A 19,041-nucleotide genomic window follows, 5' to 3' on the forward strand; every position below is an offset into this window, starting at 1 on the left:
AACAAAGATGCGTGTGTTCCTGATCCCGAACGCAGCTTCCTCTATTCACAATTAATGACACATGGAAATAAATTATTTATATGCTCATAATCCATTTTATGTTTGCATCATTATGGTGAAGCATGACTTGCACTGACAAAATACACTCCATGCTATTGAAACCAGGAATAAAATCGATTGTCCTTTTAAAATAACACATTTATAGCCTAGAGGTCTACATTTACTGCGAAAGAGTTTCTTATAGTAAACTCCTCACAATACCTCTGCAACGCTAAAATCTACGATGAAAAGGTCTAAACAGATCATTTTAAAATATACCATTTTCAAGTCGAAACCTTGACCACAGGGAAAGTAAATTCATGAATTGATTTTCATTATTATTGTACGTCTTTGTAGAAAACAGAAATGTCGTGTAGAGAGATAATGCGCAGAACACAAACTCAAAATACCGAAGACATTTAAGAGCATTTTTGGGCGTATCTGCAACAAAGCCTTTATTGCAAGTATGCGGTAATGCCACAGGATGGCGCTATTTTCATAGAAATCACTACTCCTACCAAAGAAATACAGATTATTCCGTTCCAATTCTTACTCATACATAAACCGAGGATTATTAACCCAGTTAAACAGATCTATACGCGAAATTTTTCCATTTGTATTACTCGCCTTGTTTGGTTCACAGTTTAGACTGAACAATGATACTTCATTTCCTTGTCCTGTTTTTACAGTTCGTCCTTTGCTGCCATTGTTGTGATGTTGGTGTGGACTAGCCGAGCAATGCGTATATCCGCTCCGCTCCCTCGCAGCTGAGCTTTGATGTCACTGTCCGTGAAGGAAGTCCTGTCTTTGTTCTGTTATTGAAAGCAGTGCATAGCAGCGTTCATTTCAGTTAGGTAAAAACCAGTAAATACACAACTTTGGAGACTTGAACAAACATTTTCCTTGTCATTTGTGGAGAGTTATTTCCAAAAGGTGATATTTTGATAAATCGAATCGAAATGGTTTTCTTCCCATTTCTCTTTGTCAGCACCACATGCTTACCTGATGTTTTAGTCGATTCACTCCCACACAGGCTAAAGAGCGTTCGTAACACAGCAGAATGTCCAGGCGCTCGGATTCTCTGAGCAGCAATGCTGCGCGGAACTCTTCACCGTGAACATCTGTAAAGCATGTCCAATATACTCAAAATGTCTAAGGAAGCTGTGTGTGACTGAATATTACTACGCAATATTCCAGTTATCTTAAGTATATTCAACAACTCTGTCAAAATGGGCATGAAAAGCGCATCTAGGTTTACCCAACAAGTGCTTGCAGGCTGCTGTCATTTTGTCGGCCGGGAGATGAGCATGACTTTGAAATGAGGCAGCGTTGCACAGGGCATCGTCAACCAGCGTCTCCACAACATCGCGTCTGGAAGCCCCCGAGAGCTTCTTCTCTATGAGTTCCATTTCTGTGAGAAAGAAGGCAGACTTAGCTACGTACTTGTGCAAGTGTCGAATTAGCTATCCATGCACAAACGGATTGACACAACTTACTCTACCTTTTGTTGTGGCCAAGCAACTCTCACAATACGTGTCTGTAAAAAACGTAAATGCTATTTAATGCCAACACCAACGAAGACTGCATTCATGTATATATACAGTAAATATACAGTGTAAGCACACCTAACCGATATTTCTTGCGCATGGTTCACCACAGACGTATCTGAACTATTCCTGTGTGGTAAATAACTAAAACCCAGGCAGCACTTTTGCGTCACCTGGGTGAAGCGTAGCGTTATGTGCACAAGTACTTACAACGATCTATATGGCCTAGCAGTTCTGCAGTGGATTCAACTGAACATATGATGGAAACCAAGGAGCCAATTACCTACGCTGTCCGGCAGGCTAAGACCATCGTTTTGAAATGGATGTGAGCCATTATTGGTAGTTAATTGAAGGACATCACCCTTAACCAGACAAAGTTTCCGATATAATATTTAATATTTCCTATAAAGCCTAAATATTATCACAGTACTGATGGTGATCACAACAATAATGATGTTTTGCATTATACGTATGATTTTTTTTTTTTACCGGTCGCAGTAATACGCCACTATCCCGACTGACGTGAAATCAATGACATATGTTACATCAACATTTGTAATTCCACATATTTGTAAAATAATGAATTAAATGACAGGCATAGCATCATGTCAGATGTCTTCAGATAAAAAAAAGTTCTTAATAATTCGTAAATGTCTTGGAAAACTGAATCTAAAGCTTTGAATAAATACTTATAACAATAAAGGGATCAGCTACGGGTATATATAGACCTGGCAACTGCGCGAGACAGAATGGGGGCGAAAGCGCAGATCTAGGACCAGATTCTCGATCCGCAATTCTAGCATTAATCACTTACAAGCTATACTGCCAGGCTGGTCCTAGATCCACACTCAGGAGCAGCTGCCTGGAGCTGGAAACCACCGATTTCAGTGACGTCAGCGACTCTGGTTCTCCGCTGTCTTACCAAATACGAAACAAAGTGGGCTTGGTCCGAGTAGCGGGTTTCTGGACAGAGCGTGATGGTAAAACTCCCAACCGTCACGTAAGATTCTTGTTTCTTCGAAAAGATTTTAACAGGACAGAAACCCAGATGTCAGTTAGCGAGCTGGCGAGTTAACTTCCTCGTATTTTTTCTGAGCTCCGGAGGAAGTGTAGCAACGTTAGACTAGCGGGCTTTGGCAATACTCTGCATGTACTGTAGTGGGTGACTTCCTTGGCAAAAAGGACCAGGATTTGTCTGGATTTGAAGCGGGCACCAAGAAGGTAAGTCACTGTGAAATATATTAGTACTGAAGCTAGCTAGTTGGTTCACGATTGATATGCCTGCGTTAAAAATTGCAGCTGGCTAAGTAGTTTGCCTACCAGTGGACAGAACGGATTTTGACAGTGTACCTAACAATTGTTTAGTTAGATAGTTTAGCTGGGCTAGCAGCTAAGCCCACTTACCACCTGGATGTCTTTAGCTAGACAGATGCACTATGAAATTCATCCACGTAGTTTAGTTGTTCAGCTAGTTTGTTTCGCATTGATTCATGCGGACAACTTTTGTAAATTTAATCTGTGTTTGCTCCCTAGACCTTGTTTAGTTACCTTGAACTTTTCTTGTTCTCCAATAACCAATAACGGTCAGTTACGTTTTTTAATTTGTTGACAGGGTAGGGACATGCATCACATTAGTTGGCAAATTACTGTATTTGCTGTTTTTGCTTGAGAGTAACTCAATTTATTCATTAATTCACATTTCGCGGGAGCCCGGTCACTCAAGACTCCTATTGGCTGCGAGCCTTGTCTCGTCTTAAAACTCAGTGTTATGATTGGTAGAGGCCGAAAGTCCGTACGCACGCACGCCCTTTCAATTTCTATTGGGCAGCAGGTGGCGCTGTTGCTCTAAGTAACTTGCTTCTTTCCCGAGTACAGTTGTAGGGGACGCGCACAGAGGACACACGTGACAGTGTTGGGAAATGTGACTGTAACCTTGCGCAGCTTCTTTGTAGCTTCGTTTGCTCGGTGGCGTACAGTAGGCTAATCGAAGACTGTCTTGATTGTCCACTGTTTTTGCTCACAAAACCAAAATATATTTGAGAATAGCTGATTACCTATTTACATTTGAACTAAATGAAACAGTTCACCTGGACGAAGAAAATGGGAAAAAAAAAATAATTGGGTGGGTTTTTTTTTTTCGGAAGGGAATCACGAAGTCACCCGTCTTACATGTGACTTTAATATCAGCTGGATGCGTTTGCAAGTTTGTTGTGGCTGTGTCCCGCGAAAATATAACCGCTATCTGAAGAACCAGTGTGCTATTTTAAAATATGTGGTTATGTGGGAACCCCCCGACAGGAAGCGGTCGGTTGGAGCCTGGTTTGAATCAGCGAGAGACTTTTTTTGTGTCAGTCCTTGTTATGGCAACGGACCAGTTTTATTTACCTGTCCCCAAATGCTTTATATATATATTTATAGCATTTGGGGACAGGTAAATAAAACTAGTCCGATATATATGTATACACACACACACACACACACACACACATATCACCCCTATATATAATTCTGTCTCCATTTTTGTAGTGAATTTGCATCGACTTCAGATTTTGCCTAAAGCTCGCCTTATTAATTCGTTGCTAGTTCCCGTTTTCGTGTAGCCTACTTAAAGTGACGGGACAGGCGGGGTGATCGACCAGTTCTTGTAAGTGTGTTTCGTTTGTACGTGTTTATTTGTATTTCATAATAAGTGTTTTTTTCTCTTTTGCAAGCCAAAAGACCGTTTCCCTTGTTTAGACCATTGTACTACAAAACAAGATAACAAGAAGAACCATCGTTTAAATTGCTCTTTAACAACTTTGTGACAGATATAGCCTCGGCAATAAAAAAGCCCCTCTCTCTGTCGGTCTCCTCCCCTAATGGTGATCGGCAAGTCAGATTTATGACCGGGATGTCTAGTTGTGTTATCGCTTCGCTGTTGGGCTAATTTTACGGAGCGAATGGCGAGCGTTTAAAACGCTTTCACTCTTATTCCACCCTGCCGCGTGGTCAGCAGTAGCCTCCTTCTGGTAATAAATGGCTTGAGTGATTGGGTAAACAGCTGTGGAACGAATTATGAAATCTTGAGCTGACACGCAAAGTCAACAATCGCTGCCCAAAACATCAATCATCTATTTATCGACATAGTTTTTCTTTTTTGTTGCTATTTATGTGCAATGTGCAATTGCTGAAAGACTTGTGAATTGCAGGTTTTGTTCTGTGCTGAATTTTAGCGGTTGAAACGGTTTTGAATGGAATCGTAGAATGTAATTTAAAAAAAAAACCAACATGACCAACTCTCAACAACATGACCAATATTTTGTGTGAAGGAGGAGAAGTTGAGTCACGAAGTCCATGACACCATTACTACAACAACATCTCTTTTTCAAGAGGGAGGGGGTCCAGAGCTAAGGGCTGGCGACTGGTGTCAGTGCTATTTTCAAATGCTATTCTACCCTGCATGCGTAGCGTGGCTATATGCAGCTATTTATTGCACGGCATATCTATTTGTCACTTGGATCATTCTCCGAAGAAGTTCCAATTGTTAGGGTGGGATGCAGCATTTTTGCTTTCCTCCAATAGATTCAAAGTGTGCGCAGTGACTGACAATAGCGAGTCCGGGAGTGGGAGGAACAACTCGGCGGCGATCCTTCTGGCTTTGTTACGTCTGGGAAGCCATTTTGGAATTCTGTGACTAGTGGCTGAGAATTACACATTGACAACTTGCAAAGTTTCGCCCCTGCTCTCTCGGAAATAACATTCACGGAGGCTGCTCGGGGTCCGGATCGGCGGACCCACCCCCTCCGCACCGTTCTGTGTCTTGTGCGCGGGATGCGTCTACAAGTTTGCGCATCTTCCTTGGATGTGTTGATCTTACGCGACTGGATTAAGCTCAAAAGACTGTAAGACAAATGGACTCGCAGCACAACACGGGCAAGTGAAAGGAACTTATGATATTGACTGGATTGGCATTTTAAGGAATATACAGTTGCAATGTATTCTAAATGGAATAAAATCAAGCTTCAGCTCATTTTATGTAGCTAACTATAGCCTCCATTCTTCAGAACTCAGTGACAGCGAACGGAACCATGGGCCTGGGTTATTATAGCACACAAGTGCGTTTCGGCTATGGTTTACGAAGCGCGCTCGTCTGTATTCGATACACATTTGATTTTAAACTGCCGTACATCGAAACGGGATCATAGTGTATCGAAGATTAATAATATGGTTTTAATGGACGAATGTTAATCTCAGTCTGTTGACGGGCGAATACACGGTTGAAATGTTGCAGTCTAAATTTAGCTGCCAGCGAGCAGGCTGAGACGGGTACTTGACCGTTTAGGTATTACCGTTCTCAGGTATTAATATTTTGCTTGTAACAAGAGCCGTGTGTGCAGAAATGACATAGAAACCCTTTATCTGACGAATCCCGCACACAGCTGTCAGATTTGGAGTATACATTAACAACTGATTTAAGTACGACCTTTTAATATCGTCTACCCCATGCACTTTGTTCTGAAAGAAAGGAGAAATCTAGAAATAGTCGGAAATAAAGCTTATGTTGGATGTGTTTCGATAAGCAGCTTGAATTTGTCGACGGCGTGTGCATGTGCTTTGTGTCATTGTGTGTGTGAGTGTCTGAGAGAGTATGACTTTTCAGTTAAAGTTCAGCCTGTCTCCGCTGCGTTTAAGTTCATTAGACTGTGGTCTTTGCGGGATTAGAAAGACCCGAGCAAGGTTACTACCACGTGCAAAAATAACGCATACCGAGGTTAAGAACGCGCTTAAGTGTATAGCGCCTTAAAACAGTTCTTTGTTTTGTCCCAAAGCTGAAAATGCTGCATAAGGGTTTTGACACATAAGCATTCCTGTCTTGTCGCTGTCTCTATGGTTAGGCACCAAGAGCAAGCATAATGAGGTAAATATTTTGGAAGTACTTGACTGTATTTACCTCAGTACGCAAGGCATAGTGACCAGCTACATTTTGACTACCAGTACAGGTGGCTGCACAGGTAAGAGACCTGGGCTCTCAGAATTCAGTTATCTCCAGTTTTTGTTTGCCTTGTACATAGTTCTCAAAGAAACGTGCCCTGTTCTTGAGTTCTTACAGTTTGGGGGATAGATTTGATTTCTCTGGGAAAAGATTATCAGTCTGCAGATTACTTGAACAGTAGGGCAGTGGATTTTGGGCAAGCCATCTGTTTGATTTATTTCTCTCCAATCTTTAACCCTCTGGTTGAGCTTGGCATGTGGGTGAATGGGGTGGGATATCTCCATTGTTGGTTGTTTCAGATCTGGTCTAGCAGGTGACTGAATTGGTTCCTGCAGGGATTACAGCAAAGAGGAGAGTGGGCCAGAGCTTTAGCACATCAGAGTGATCTGGAACATGTAGTTAGGTCTGTGTTGGGGGTGACATTTTTAAAGATGTGAGGATTTTAGTGTTGAAATTATTTTACTTATTGTATGTATTTAGAGTTCTTTTAGTATTGAGTGTTTGCTGGGTCATAATAATAATAATGATTGTATATATGTGTATGTGGGCATAATTATAATTAATATTAAAGTGTTTGAAAATGCCAATAATAATAATAATAATAATAATGTTTTGTTTAGCATCTACAGTGGCTTTAGCAGGTTTTAGAATAACTGTGCCCTGTACGCTTAGATTAGTTGAGTCTTGGTGAGCTTTAACTCAGGACATTTAAGTGGGGCAGGGACACTGGCAATGTGTGAGGCACAGGTAATGACTGCCCCTGTGCATATATATTTGTGTGTGTGTGTGTGTGTGTGTGTGTGTGTGTGTGTGTGTGTGTGTGTGTGTGTGTGTGTGTGTGTGCGCCACTGAATCCCCAGATTTGTACCTGTCCCAGAGCCTCTCTCCAGCCTCACTGATTGGTCAGCCCACCGCTGCTGTAGTTGGCAGAAGCAGGTACCTTCATCCCGATGCCCCGCCCCCCTGCACGCCTGTGTGCTCGTTAGCAGGGTAGAAGTTCTGCCTGCGTTTCATCCTGTCTGTGTGTTACTGCAGGGTCCCTCAGCAGGGACCCTGTATCACGTGTAACGCAGTGCCTGAAACGTTTGGGACAGAGGAGTGGAGAGCTGTCAGGGATCTCAAAGAGGGAGAATGCAGCAGGCTTGGGCAGAACAAAGACTCTCAGAGCGGATATGTGGTGGGGTACAGAATGCTCCTAACTGCTGACATCACCGATGGGTGCCAAGAGACAGGCTGAACAATACGCTGTGTGTGAGTGTGTGTGCTCGCGCGTGTGTGTGTATGTGTGCATGTGCGTGTGTGTGTGTGTGTGTGTGTGTGCACGTGCGCGTGTATGGAGTGATAGTTTCAGGCTGGCTTCATGTGTGACCTAAAGCTTTGCCTCCTCCTTCCGTTGCCTTGGCTCTTGCAGTCTAATTGAAGAATGACCATGGATTACTCTCGCCTGCACACGTACACCCCCCCTCAGTGTGCCCCCGAGAACACGGGGTACACCTACTCCCTCAGGTGAGCACCCCACCCCCACCCACCTGGGTTTCATCTTCACTCATGCACCTGAGGCTGTGGACAGATTTATGGTACAGATTAGACCGCTAATTACACACAGTGACCACATTTTGTCTTTTTTTTTTTTTGCTGAAAGATCCATACTGTCATCCTTTCCTTGCGTCTTGTCTGAATTTAGTTGTCATGTAATGTGATTTCGCCCGTGGCATTGCTGCTGTTGTTGCTGTTTGCTAATGTGCTGATTGAGGTTAGAGATAATTGTTTTGGATCAGATGACACAGCCTGAAGCTGTTGGTGTTCATGCTTTGTTTGCCAGTGTTTACCGCACCTCTTTTCATGTTTAAACTCCCATTACCTGGCCTTTAAAGGGACGTGTGCTGTTCAGCGGAGCCAGTCTCAGGAGCTGAAGCACTTTGCCGTGCTCCCACTGACAGCACTCTGAGGCTGAAGCTGTCTGTGCATAGCTTCTCTGGGTGTAGATTTTTATTGTTCTTGAAGAGGTAGAAAGCGTGCGTCTCCCTGCTTTTAATTCTGATGCGTACAGGAGTTTGTTGGGAACAGTAGAGAGGTGAGAGGGAGGGAGGGAGGGAGAGGGAAAAGGCAAAGAAACATCTTTGACAGTGAAACAGAGAAGCGGATGCTGGTTGTGTCGGGGTTGCTGAGGGCGTACATTGTTGCAGTTTGTGGGAGTTTCCACTCTGCGTCTTCACAAGTAGTAGCAGTCAGCTGGAATCCGTGCTCTTCTGTGGCTGTGGATTAAGTCTGAACCTGTGGGGCAGGTGTGTGTGTGTGTGTGTGTGTGTCTTTGTGTGCATGTGTGCTCATGTGTGTTTACACACAGGGAGGGGGGGACAGGTGGGAATGTGCTCTTTGACAGTTTGTATCTTGGTGCTACATATTACATATGCTTTGACAAATTAGCCAGTTGATGACACAGAGGTGCATTTCAGTTTAACAGTGAAATGTACATATTTCCAGCCGGTCAGAGTGCCTCTTTTTCTGTCCCACACCTAATGGGTGTGGTGGGTAAAGTAGAAATAGGCCAGCACTTATGGTAATTCCTGCTTTGGTAGAAATCACTCAGGACACATGGTCATCATCCCTGCTACATTAGAAAGAAATCAGTACTCATGATCATTCCTGCTACAGCAGAAATCATCCAGTACTCATGGTCATCCCTGCTACAGTAGAAATCAGTCAGCATGTATGGTTATTCCTGCTACAGTAGAAATCAGTCAGTACTCATGGTCATCATTCCTGCTACAGCGGAAATCAGTCAGTACTCATGGTCATCATTCCTGCTACAGTAGAAATCAGTCAGTACTCAACGGTCATCATTCCTGCTACAGTAGAAATCAGTCAGCATGTATGGTTATTCCTGCTACAGTAGAAATCAGTCAGTACTCATGGTCATCATTCCTGCTACAGCGGAAATCAGTCAGTACTCATGGTCATCATTCCTGCTACAGTAGAAATCAGTCAGTACTCAACGGTCATCATTCCTGCTACAGCAGAAATCAGTCAGTACTCACGGTCGTCATTCCTGGTGCAATAGAAATCACTCAGAGCTCATGGTCATCTCCGCTACAGCAGAAATCAGTCAGCACTCATGGTCATAGAGCTGCTCAGGTAGCCACCCTGAAAGTGCCTGCACTGTGCAGTTCTGCCCTGGGGGCAGCGTTCAGTAATCACTCCCGCTCTGCAAACTGGGTGGTGCAGGCAGGCTGTGGTTTGGTGGCTGTGCTGTTCTCACGGTCCCTAAGGGTGTGAGTGCAGGAAGTGAGGGGTTGCCGGGGTGGGCTCGATTGCGTTTCTGCGGTTAGTGTCAGCACAAGGCTCTCCTGGTAACGCTACACTCCCCCAGCCCGCCGTGTGGTCCACCCTCCTGTTTCTGAGTGAGTGAGTGAGGGCTTCTCTACTGACATAGAGCAGAGCAGCTTTGAAGATGAGCACTTTCTCACATGAAAGGACCTGCAGCTTTGGTCAGTGGCACACGGTGGCCTGATGGGTCAAGTCCTTTAATACCAGTCCTTCTCTCTGTCAGGGAACATTCCTTGCCCTCGGGGTGAAAACTGAAAGCATACTTTTAGGAATTTTTAGTGTGAGAGGTGAAATTCTGTACAGTTTTTTTTTGTCTCATCGTTTAAGGCAGGAGAACCGGCACATGTGTCACAGCAGTAAGAGAGGGAGAGCGAGTTTGGCGATAATTTCTGTGTGACCTTTGAAAATATGCAGTTAAGCCGGTCAGCAGTCCCCTTAAATGTGCGCGTGTGTGTGTTTTTGTGAACGTGCTCCACTCGTCAGCTTTACTGTGCTTTCTGTTTCACACACAGCACAGACTCCTCAAAAGCGCCCTCGTCAGCAGACTGTCGCCCCGTCTCGCTGCAGCAGTGGCAGACCTTGAGGTGACACATACAGAGACAGTTTGTCTGACGTTAAAATCCTGCAGCTCCCAGTTCTGCTACCTGGAGGGGCGGAGTCCTGTGTGCAGTATTAATAATGATCTTTAATGATCATCTAATAATGGTCTTTATTTCATAAAGTGAAAACCCACGAGCAGGACATCCTAAAGGCATCACACACATACATTCCGTACAAGTTAACAGCCCTGAACAAATTAATTTATGGTCACCATTAACCGAGAGGGTAATAAGTGTACGAGCAATGTGCAAGTGCCATTAAAAGCATTTGAAAGGCAAGTGCGTTAAACTCTATGCAGATAAAGTGTGTCTTAAGCTTGCTTTTAAGAAGCAGATGCTTCACTGTAGTTCCCCGTAGCTCCTGAGAAACCACTGAGTCCTCTAGTGTTTCAGGGAGTGAACTGAAAATCAGTTCATTTCCTGAACTGACTGAATTCAAATGCACCTCAACTCTGAGTGAAGAAGCTTCTGATGCTTTCTGTAGGAATGCAGGGGTCTGGAGCACAGGGGTTGCATGTTATCTTACAGCGCAGGATAACTTGAGTAGTAAGAGCCTGAAAATATGCTGAGTCTGCAAAGGCAGCTTGCAGCTATCTACACCTCTCCCAGAGAGCATGGCCGTGGTGGACGGCTGAAGAGCAAGGTGACAAGCACACAGACAGTGTCAGTGTCATCCCTGTAGAGCAGTCCTAGCCAATGGTGAGGTGTGATCTGGATGTGAACAGGTGTGTGAGAGCTCTTGGGTCATGTGATATATGACAGGTAAGGGTGCGAAAAGACAGATTTAGGAGCATACCTCTGATTGGTCAGTAGTAAGAAAGCATTTAAAGTTGCTTCTTCAGTATCTCATGCCAATCAGTAAAGGAGGTCTGCCCACCCATTGCTGTGTGACATTTGCTGTCTGTTACTAATTTGCATTCACTGTCCAGTAGGAGCTGGGACAAACTGAGATCTGTCAAGTTGGGCAGAATGAAAATGGTGGTTTTAAACACCTTTCACGCAAGTTTTTGCTGCGTTGTTTTGAAATGACGGAGTAGTGTAACGATAGAGTAGGCAGATTAACAAGGAGGAGATTAACAAAACATTTCAGTAAGCAGTCCCCTGGTGTTTGGTATTAATGTGTGCACTTGCTGCTGCTCACTCTGTGTGTGTGTGTGTGTGTGTGTGTGTGTGTGTGTTTGCGTGTGTGTGTGTGTGTGTGTGTGTGTGTGTGTGTGTGTGTGTGTGTGTATGCGTGTGGCCTTTACTGAATGGGAGAAGGAGGTGCTGGAGGCATTGGGGTCAGATGACAGAAACCGTTGGGCCATCTGCTGTTAGAACTCAAGGGAAGACAGGCAGAGGGAGAGAGGGGGGGGTAAAGAGGGGGAAAGAGGGAGGGAGGGGTAGAGGGGGAGAGAGAGGGAAAGGGGCAGGAAAGTGATAAAGAACAAGAGGGTCAGAGATGAAGAGAGGGAGAAAAGGTAGCAGAGAGAGGTATAGCAGTGTTGCTCACAGGACTTCCACACTCAGGGATTTTGGTCTTTATTTTTTCTTTATTTTTTTTTAAGAATAAAATCGCTCTACACTTCAGTCAGCGCAGTTTCGGACACCATCACCGCTGGTGTCTCACGGCTATCTTCCCTGCTGCAGGGTCACCCAGCTGTTACCTCACATGGTAGAGTTTATGAAACCCGATGGACCAATCGGATCGCTCTGCCCTGAAGCCCCGCCCATTACACGGCTGTGATTCAGACACACCGTGACGATCAGCACTCTCACAAACGCAGCATTGCAGATGGGGGGGGGATCCAGGAGACGTGCGGCAGGCCCCCACAGTTGCAGGGTAGTGGAGGAGGGAGAGAGCCCAGGGGGTCCGCCAGTGCACCAGCTGGGGGTTAACTGGGAACGTCCCCTATTGTAATGCACGCTATATCCATTACAGGTGGGAGGGGAACACAGCTTTTAACAAAGCCTGTGGATGAGGCTGGGGACCCATTGACCACCTCTTGTAAGGTTGTTTGTGGGGTATTGAGTCAGCTCAGCCCACAGAGGTTTCATTTTGTGAATGAGTCATCGTGGTTTAAAGGAGGCGGTTTCCCTGGTGAATAATAGCCCAAGCCACGCCTCTCACTGGTGTCTGAACCACGAGGCTGTTCGCAACTACAGACTCATCAGGGACAGTGGAAGCCTGGTAATCTGTAATCTTTCCAAAAAAAGCCCCCTGAAGGCTTAGGGTATGCTGCTCTTTACCTATAAAAATACCTGTCCTTTCTACCAATTTACAGATCCATCCCTGCACCCTCAAGAACATGTTTGTGCACACACACGTGCATGCAGACATCAGCAGTTTGATTCATCATGTAGGATTTGGCTGTTCCTCTCAGTTAAGTCTGAAACGTGACATGGTGGCCTGGTCCTTTGTCACAGTGGTGGATTGTGGGTGAAGCAGCTGTTGCCTGGTGTGCTGCTGTCTCTGAGGAACATTCCTAATTCAGCACAGATGTAGTTTAAACCCGGCTCCTCCCTGTCTTCATGCCGCATATTAATGAATGCGTGTTTCTGTTTTATCCAATAAATTTTGACTACACACATCAGTGTACTTAAACTGCCTGCTCCAGTGTGCTAATGGATGCAGGGGGTGAATTTTGCAGTGCATGCTGGGTATTGTAGTTAAAATATCCTACTGGATAATATTTGAATTAAGAAATGTCCCTCACCTGATTTTAATTATTTTGATGTATAGTGTTGCATGTCATTTGTGTAACTGTTTGTGTGTGAGGTATGGTATTTACGCTGTGTTGTGTGTGAGGTTTGATGCATGTATTGTATGTAAGGTATGATGTAGACGCTGTGTTGTGTGTGAGGCTTGATGTGTATCCTGTTTTGTGTGTGAGGGTTGATGTATGTATTCTGTGTGAAGTTTGTCGTATATGTTGTGTATGGGGTTAGTCATATGTGTTGTGTGTGAGGCTTGATGTGTATCCTGTGTTGTGTGTGAGGGTTGATGTATACGCTGTGTTGTGTGTGAGGGTTGATGTATACGCTGTGTTGTGTGTGAGGGTTGATGTATATGATATGTTGTGTGTGAGGCTTGATGTATACGCTGTGTTGTGTGTAAGGTTTGATGTATACGCTGTGTTGTGTGTAAGGTTTGATGTATACGCTGTTGCCTGTGAGGTCTGGCACGCTCTCTGTCGCGTGTGTGAGGTGACAGTGATTTGCGCTGTGGGTGTCGCTCGGCCCCCCTCACGCAGGCCGTGGCTGTGTCATCCGGCCGCTCTGTGTACGCTGCAGAGTAGCTGAGCTCTGGTGAAATATTCATCACCAGTCTGGAGGGGGTTGAGAATGTCACACATGGCTGAACCGTCGGCGAGCGCTTCACCTCGCGCTTCACCTCGCGCTCATGTTTTTATTTACTGGAGTGCAGCTGTGGAACTGGGTCACTGGAGCGCGGGTTTGAGGAAGCGCTCCCGGTGTCAGTGCGGCCCTCTCGGCTCCCCGGCACAGACAGATAAAGCATCGATTACACAGGCTCTCAGTCAGACCTGAGGGGGGGCCTGCCGGGTGGAGAGGAGCTCAACAGGTGAGAGGAGGGAGGGAGTGGGAGGAGAGAGGGGGAGAGTAAGCAGGAGAGATGGGATAGAGAGAGAGAGAGAAAGAGGGGGAGGAGGAGAGAGGGGGAGTGAGGTTATGGTTATGCTGAGAATGGGAGCAACACTGTGAGGATCTTCCTGCCATGTTTAACACCTCTGCTCTGTTAGTTATGGGGACACCACTGCCTGAGTGTGTGTGTGTGTGCGTGCGTGCGTGCGTGCGTGCGTGCGTGCGTGCGTGCGTGCGTGCGTCCGTGCGTGCGTGCGTGCGTGCGTGCGTGAGAGAGGGAGGGAGACTGGCAGGGCATCGAGCGAGTGCATCATTGAGCAGACAGATAGCAGCAGCAGCTGGGCTGTGTATCTGAGGGCTTGGTCCACTTCATGGTTGAGTTCAGAGATGTCTGTTTGTCTCTCTTTGAGGTGGGAAATGCTAACATGCTACATGCTGTTTGAATGAAGTTATCCCCAAATATGTTGAAAGAGAAAATGGAGATGTTGTGTTCACTGTTAGTCTCTGTGGTGCCCTCGTTTCTGCATCGGCTGCTGGGGCCGTACGTTTGACTGAGCGAAGAGTTTGGTTTGTAATGATGTCGCAACACGGCCTCTCACATGTGGTCTTATTGTGAGGCAGGCACTCTCTCCATGAGGAAACAGACCAGCACAGCCCACACATACACACACACACACACACACATACACAAACATACACGCACACACACACACGTGTGCGCACACATACACACTGCTCTTCAGTAACGTTTTGAGGGTTTCTATGGCAACCAGCAGCATATTTAGGCATCCCTGGAGAGAGGCAAGCTGGTATTGTGCTATAGAAAGACAGGTTCCGGACTGGGCAGTATGGATAAAGATAGTCATCTTTAGCCCCACCCGAGGAAAACATGTGTAGATAAAATGGCCAGAAGAGTTCCCTGTGGAAAACTCAGCTGGGCCTGGACGTCCTAAGGACAGACTGTACTCTGTAGCAGTCGCTGGAGACGGCAGGAAAAGGGGCGGGGGTGTTGCTATTTGGGGTTCCCCAACGGCTCCCCCCCTCTCCCTCCCCTCACCCCCGCCCCGTCCTGCTCCACCCACCGCGCTCGGGCTCACCCTGAAGAGGCCCGGAGCGGCAGCAGGTTTCGGGCGGCTGGAGCAGGCCCAGCTGAGGGGGGCGGGTGGGGGGAGTGCGTAAACATGTGGGCCGGGCAGGGCCCTGCGCAGGGTTTGGCTCGCCCCTCTCCCCCCCTGCTCAACCCCCCCCAGCACGGAGGCGTCTCGCTGAGCTCTAACGCTCGCTGACTCTCACATGGCTCTCTCGTGCTCTGAAAGGGAGGTGCACACGCCTTTAAGCTGAAGCAGAGATCAGCCGTACCGCATCATAGGCACCTAGCAAAACACACACACGTGTTTATAGAGTTCTCTAACTGTCGTTTTGTGGACAACGTCTTAGCAAGTTAGCATATAGTTCTAAGAGAGGCGATTACAGATAGCTATCTTTTGGCATTAATCCTCACTAGTGTTGCAGTTTAAGAGTTACCAGCAGCTTCTAGTTTCTGCGGTTAGCATAGTAGAGTTAGTTGTTGAACCAATGTTTATGTGAACATTTGAGTTTTCCACACCAAGGACCTCCAGTCTTTATCTGCGTATGTGGGGGGCTGCTGGGTGTTTTGAAGGCGGGGATGTTTGGAGCAGCGAGAGGCTGAAGAATCGGCGCGGTCCGACTCTCTCCTGCCGCAGCTCCACCGCTGGCTCCGCTTTTCAGGCTCCGATAAGATTGATATGCAAACCGCAGTCTGAAGCGCACCTGCGTCCAGGCGCAGCCGGTGCGAGCTGAGATTTATGCTCCCTGGTTTATTACCCCCGGTGTGCGCCCGTCCACCGCTCAGCCTGTTAACCCTCTCTTTGCCCTGTCACTCCTGGTTTTTACCAAAAAACACATTTGCCCACATCGTGGTACGCTGGTACACATGGTACACTCCTCTCTGGTATATTCCAAAGCCCTGAACCACTAGAGGAGTCTAAGGGGTTTAAGATAGGAGCATGCTGTTATGAGCAATATGTCCTCTGTACGAGAACATCTCAAGTGTAACTGCTGCACGTGAGGAACAGTCTCCAAAAAACAGGTGTGTGGTTCAGTCTGATTTTGCAGGGAGAGGATACGCCTCAACAGCACAGTTGATGCGCACTGATTATACCTGCTCCTTGGAACAGGAAGAGGTATTCCCCGGGGAAAGACAGTACAAGGAAAAACAAGTTAACTGTGGCAAACGTGCATGACTTCTCTCTCTGATTTTTATGGTGCAGTGACGGCAGTCAGAGTTTGGGTCAGAAAAAAATCAAAAACCTTTGTTTTCACAGAAGGAAGGGTGTAAGCCGAGAGAACATTTCCGGCTTTGTTTCAGTGACAAGGACTCCTTCTGTGGACTCCTTCTTTCTCTAAAAGAATCTGTATTTTCCAGAAGCACCATGAGTAGTTGGGGGGTGGGGTGTGGGACCAGGTGCCGGTCGGAGTGTGTGAGGGGCTCATGCAGTGGGATATGAGGGCATCCCCCTGTCCCACACTGCTGTGCTGTATTGAGCTGTCCTGCACAGACTCATGGGAAATGCAGAGGCTCATGGGAATGGCTGCACAGACTCTGGGCTTCTGGGGCATCTCACAGGGAGGGAACTGGCAGTGCCCAGTTAGAGTGGGAGGATCGGGCCTCAGAGCCAAGAACAGGAGGCCACTGTGTGTGTGTGTGTGTGTGTGTGTGTGCACGTGGTGTGTGTGTGTGTGTGTGTGTGTGTGTGCGCGCGTGTGTGTGTGTGCGTGTGTGTGTGTGTGTGCACGTATGTTGCACTCATATGTGTTTGTGTGTGCATGTGTATGTGCATTTTCCTGCATTCTGACAGTATCTATTTTAATCACTGATGCGTGGGTGTGTGCGTGCGCGAGCCAGAGATCGATACAGAAGGCTGAATATGCTCAGGTCTTACACAGCGATTTCGCATGTCGCTCGAGACAGCCGTGATGTCCGGTGTAAAGCAGGGGGCTGTCCCGTGTTTGTGTGTCTGTGTGCTTTGTTGCCGGTACGCCCGGGTGCGGGGCTGGTGAGGCATGGGGTGGCGGAACGGCTGCAGACGCGTGGATGGCAGTCCTGCGTTGCGCCTCAGCCCTGGATCTCCCGCGCTTTGCGCTTTGATTGTGTCATTGAGCATTCTGACAGGCCGTTAGCCGCCGCTAACAGGCTTGCGTGTGTGTTTAAGCTGGGAGCCGCTCTGGCAGATCACCTGCTGTGATGAGCTGCGGTGTTTATGCTGCAGTAATTAGGCAGCCGCTCTGTGCGGCGCGGTGCGGTGCAGCATGCGCAGGGCGAATGCGGTGCGGCAGCCATGCGGCGTCCTGCCCACGCACGAGCGGCCCCACGGCGTGAGGGGGATGTACCTGTGTGTTTGGTGAAAGGAGCCGTTGGCTCCAGTTTGGGGAAGTGCACGCACTGTGCCGACCTGTTTGGGCTTCCCGTTTTGTGTGGGCCTGAGTGAGCTGGGCTTGGCCCCGCCCCGCCCCGCCCCGCCCCCTGCGTGTCTCTCCTCCAGATGCGCAGTCAGTGCATTACATTACATTACCAGCATTTAGCAGATGCTCTTATTCACAGCGACTTACATTGGTTACAGCATTTTTTACAATGTTATCCATTCATACAGCTGGATATTTACTGAGGCAGCTGTGGGTTAAGTACCTTGCCCAAGGTTACAACACGAGTCCCCCCGAACAGCCAATCTTTCGGTTATAAGTCCTGCTCCTTAACCGCTATGCTACACCGCCGCCCATGGTGTGTGTGATATCAGGGGGTGCCTGGTACCGCGGTGACGCCTGCTACTACACCCTGCTGCCTGTCCCGTCCCGTCCTGGGGCAGGTCTCAGACAGGGGATTAGAGGGGGGTAGGGTTGGGGGGGTGGGGGGCGTGGGTGTGTGAGGCGGGGGAGGGGCGGGGCGGGCAGCGCGGGCAGTCAGGTGGACCAGCTGGCAGGGGAAAGCGCATAATTGGCTCTGGATGGAGCTGTAATCCTGGGGGCTTACAGGCTGGGACAGTCCTGAGAGCAGAGAGGCAGGGCCAAGCACTGCCACTAGGGGGGGCCACAGCGCCCCTGCGGGCTGGGGGGGGGATTTTGCAGACAGGCTGGTGTGGCTCTCCTCTTTCCGTTTCTCTTTCTCTTCCTCTCTGGTGACGTGTTGTTCTTTTGGCTCCGCTCCACCGTGAGGCAGAGTGCTCCCTGTGTAAGAGTGTGTGTGTGTGTGTGTGTGTGTGTGTGTGTGTGTGTACACATGCACGTGTAGCTGTGTGTGTGTGGGAGGGAGAGCCACTGGGTGCTGGAAGCGGTGTGATCTCTCAGGTCTTCCCCTGCCTGTGTGTCCTGCGATGAGTGCCTGGGGGAGAGGAGGGGCCCATGTGAAGGAGAGTGACTTTAATGTCTGTGTGCCGGTTGTTTGCTTGTAGTGCTGGAATAGAAGGATCACAGCTGTCTGTCAAGAAGGCTTTGTCGTGCGCGCGCGTGTGTGTGTGTGTGTGTGTGTGTGTGTGTGTGTGTGTGTGTGTGTGTGTGTGTAAACGATCCGTGACCAGAGAGTGTTACTGGCCTCCAGCATGTTCCACTCTGGAATGTTATTGCTGCAACCTTGGTAGGGGAGGGGGGTTGGGGGGGGTGAGCCTGAGTGTGCCTGTAACACCCCTCCTCCCAGTTTGAGGGCGGGGTGTTCCGTGTTCCGTGGGGGAACGGGCTGCGGTGGTATGTCTGTTTACAGCCCCGTGTTTGGACTTGGTGTGGACACGTTAGAGCTGCAGCCATCTGTGCCTGGGGATTTATCTCCCAGCTGTGCCAGAGCGCGGACTGCTGCTTCCTGGAAGGCGTGCCTTTGTGCTTTCATGACGTTAGCTTTTAAAGTATCAGATGAGTGCAGAACAACTGCAGTTCCCTCTCTCTCTCCCTCCCTGCCTCCCTCCCTCCC

The 19,041-nt window shown here is 47.7% G+C and overlaps 1 protein-coding gene and 1 long non-coding RNA gene across 5 annotated transcripts in view; one reads left to right on the top strand and one right to left on the bottom strand.

Moving 5' to 3' along the window:
• Nucleotides 1-477: 477 nt before the first annotated feature.
• Nucleotides 478-1,825, bottom strand: LOC118793986. Its single transcript, XR_005005720.1, has 5 exons — nt 1,797-1,825; nt 1,541-1,576; nt 1,298-1,450; nt 1,042-1,160; nt 478-851 (listed from the first exon to the last, which is right to left on the bottom strand). It is a non-coding gene; the product is annotated as an uncharacterized LOC118793986 (long non-coding RNA).
• A 3,271-nt stretch (nt 1,826-5,096) lies between these two features.
• sun1 (Sad1 and UNC84 domain containing 1) overlaps nt 5,097-19,041 on the top strand; it is a 34,299-nt gene continuing 20,354 nt past the window's right edge. For 3 of the 4 annotated variants that reach the window (XM_036552351.1, XM_036552353.1, XM_036552354.1), the window contains exons 1-2: nt 5,097-5,498; nt 7,970-8,064. In XM_036552351.1, coding sequence (XP_036408244.1) covers nt 7,982-8,064 — 83 coding nt within the window. In that variant the 5' untranslated portion in view covers nt 5,097-5,498; nt 7,970-7,981. The remainder of the gene's footprint in view (nt 5,499-7,969; nt 8,065-19,041) is intronic. The other variant, XM_036552352.1, reaches the window with a different exon arrangement.

Source organism: Megalops cyprinoides, chromosome 19 (assembly GCF_013368585.1).
Source record: "Megalops cyprinoides isolate fMegCyp1 chromosome 19, fMegCyp1.pri, whole genome shotgun sequence".
Taxonomy (NCBI): Eukaryota; Metazoa; Chordata; class Actinopteri; order Elopiformes; family Megalopidae; genus Megalops; species Megalops cyprinoides.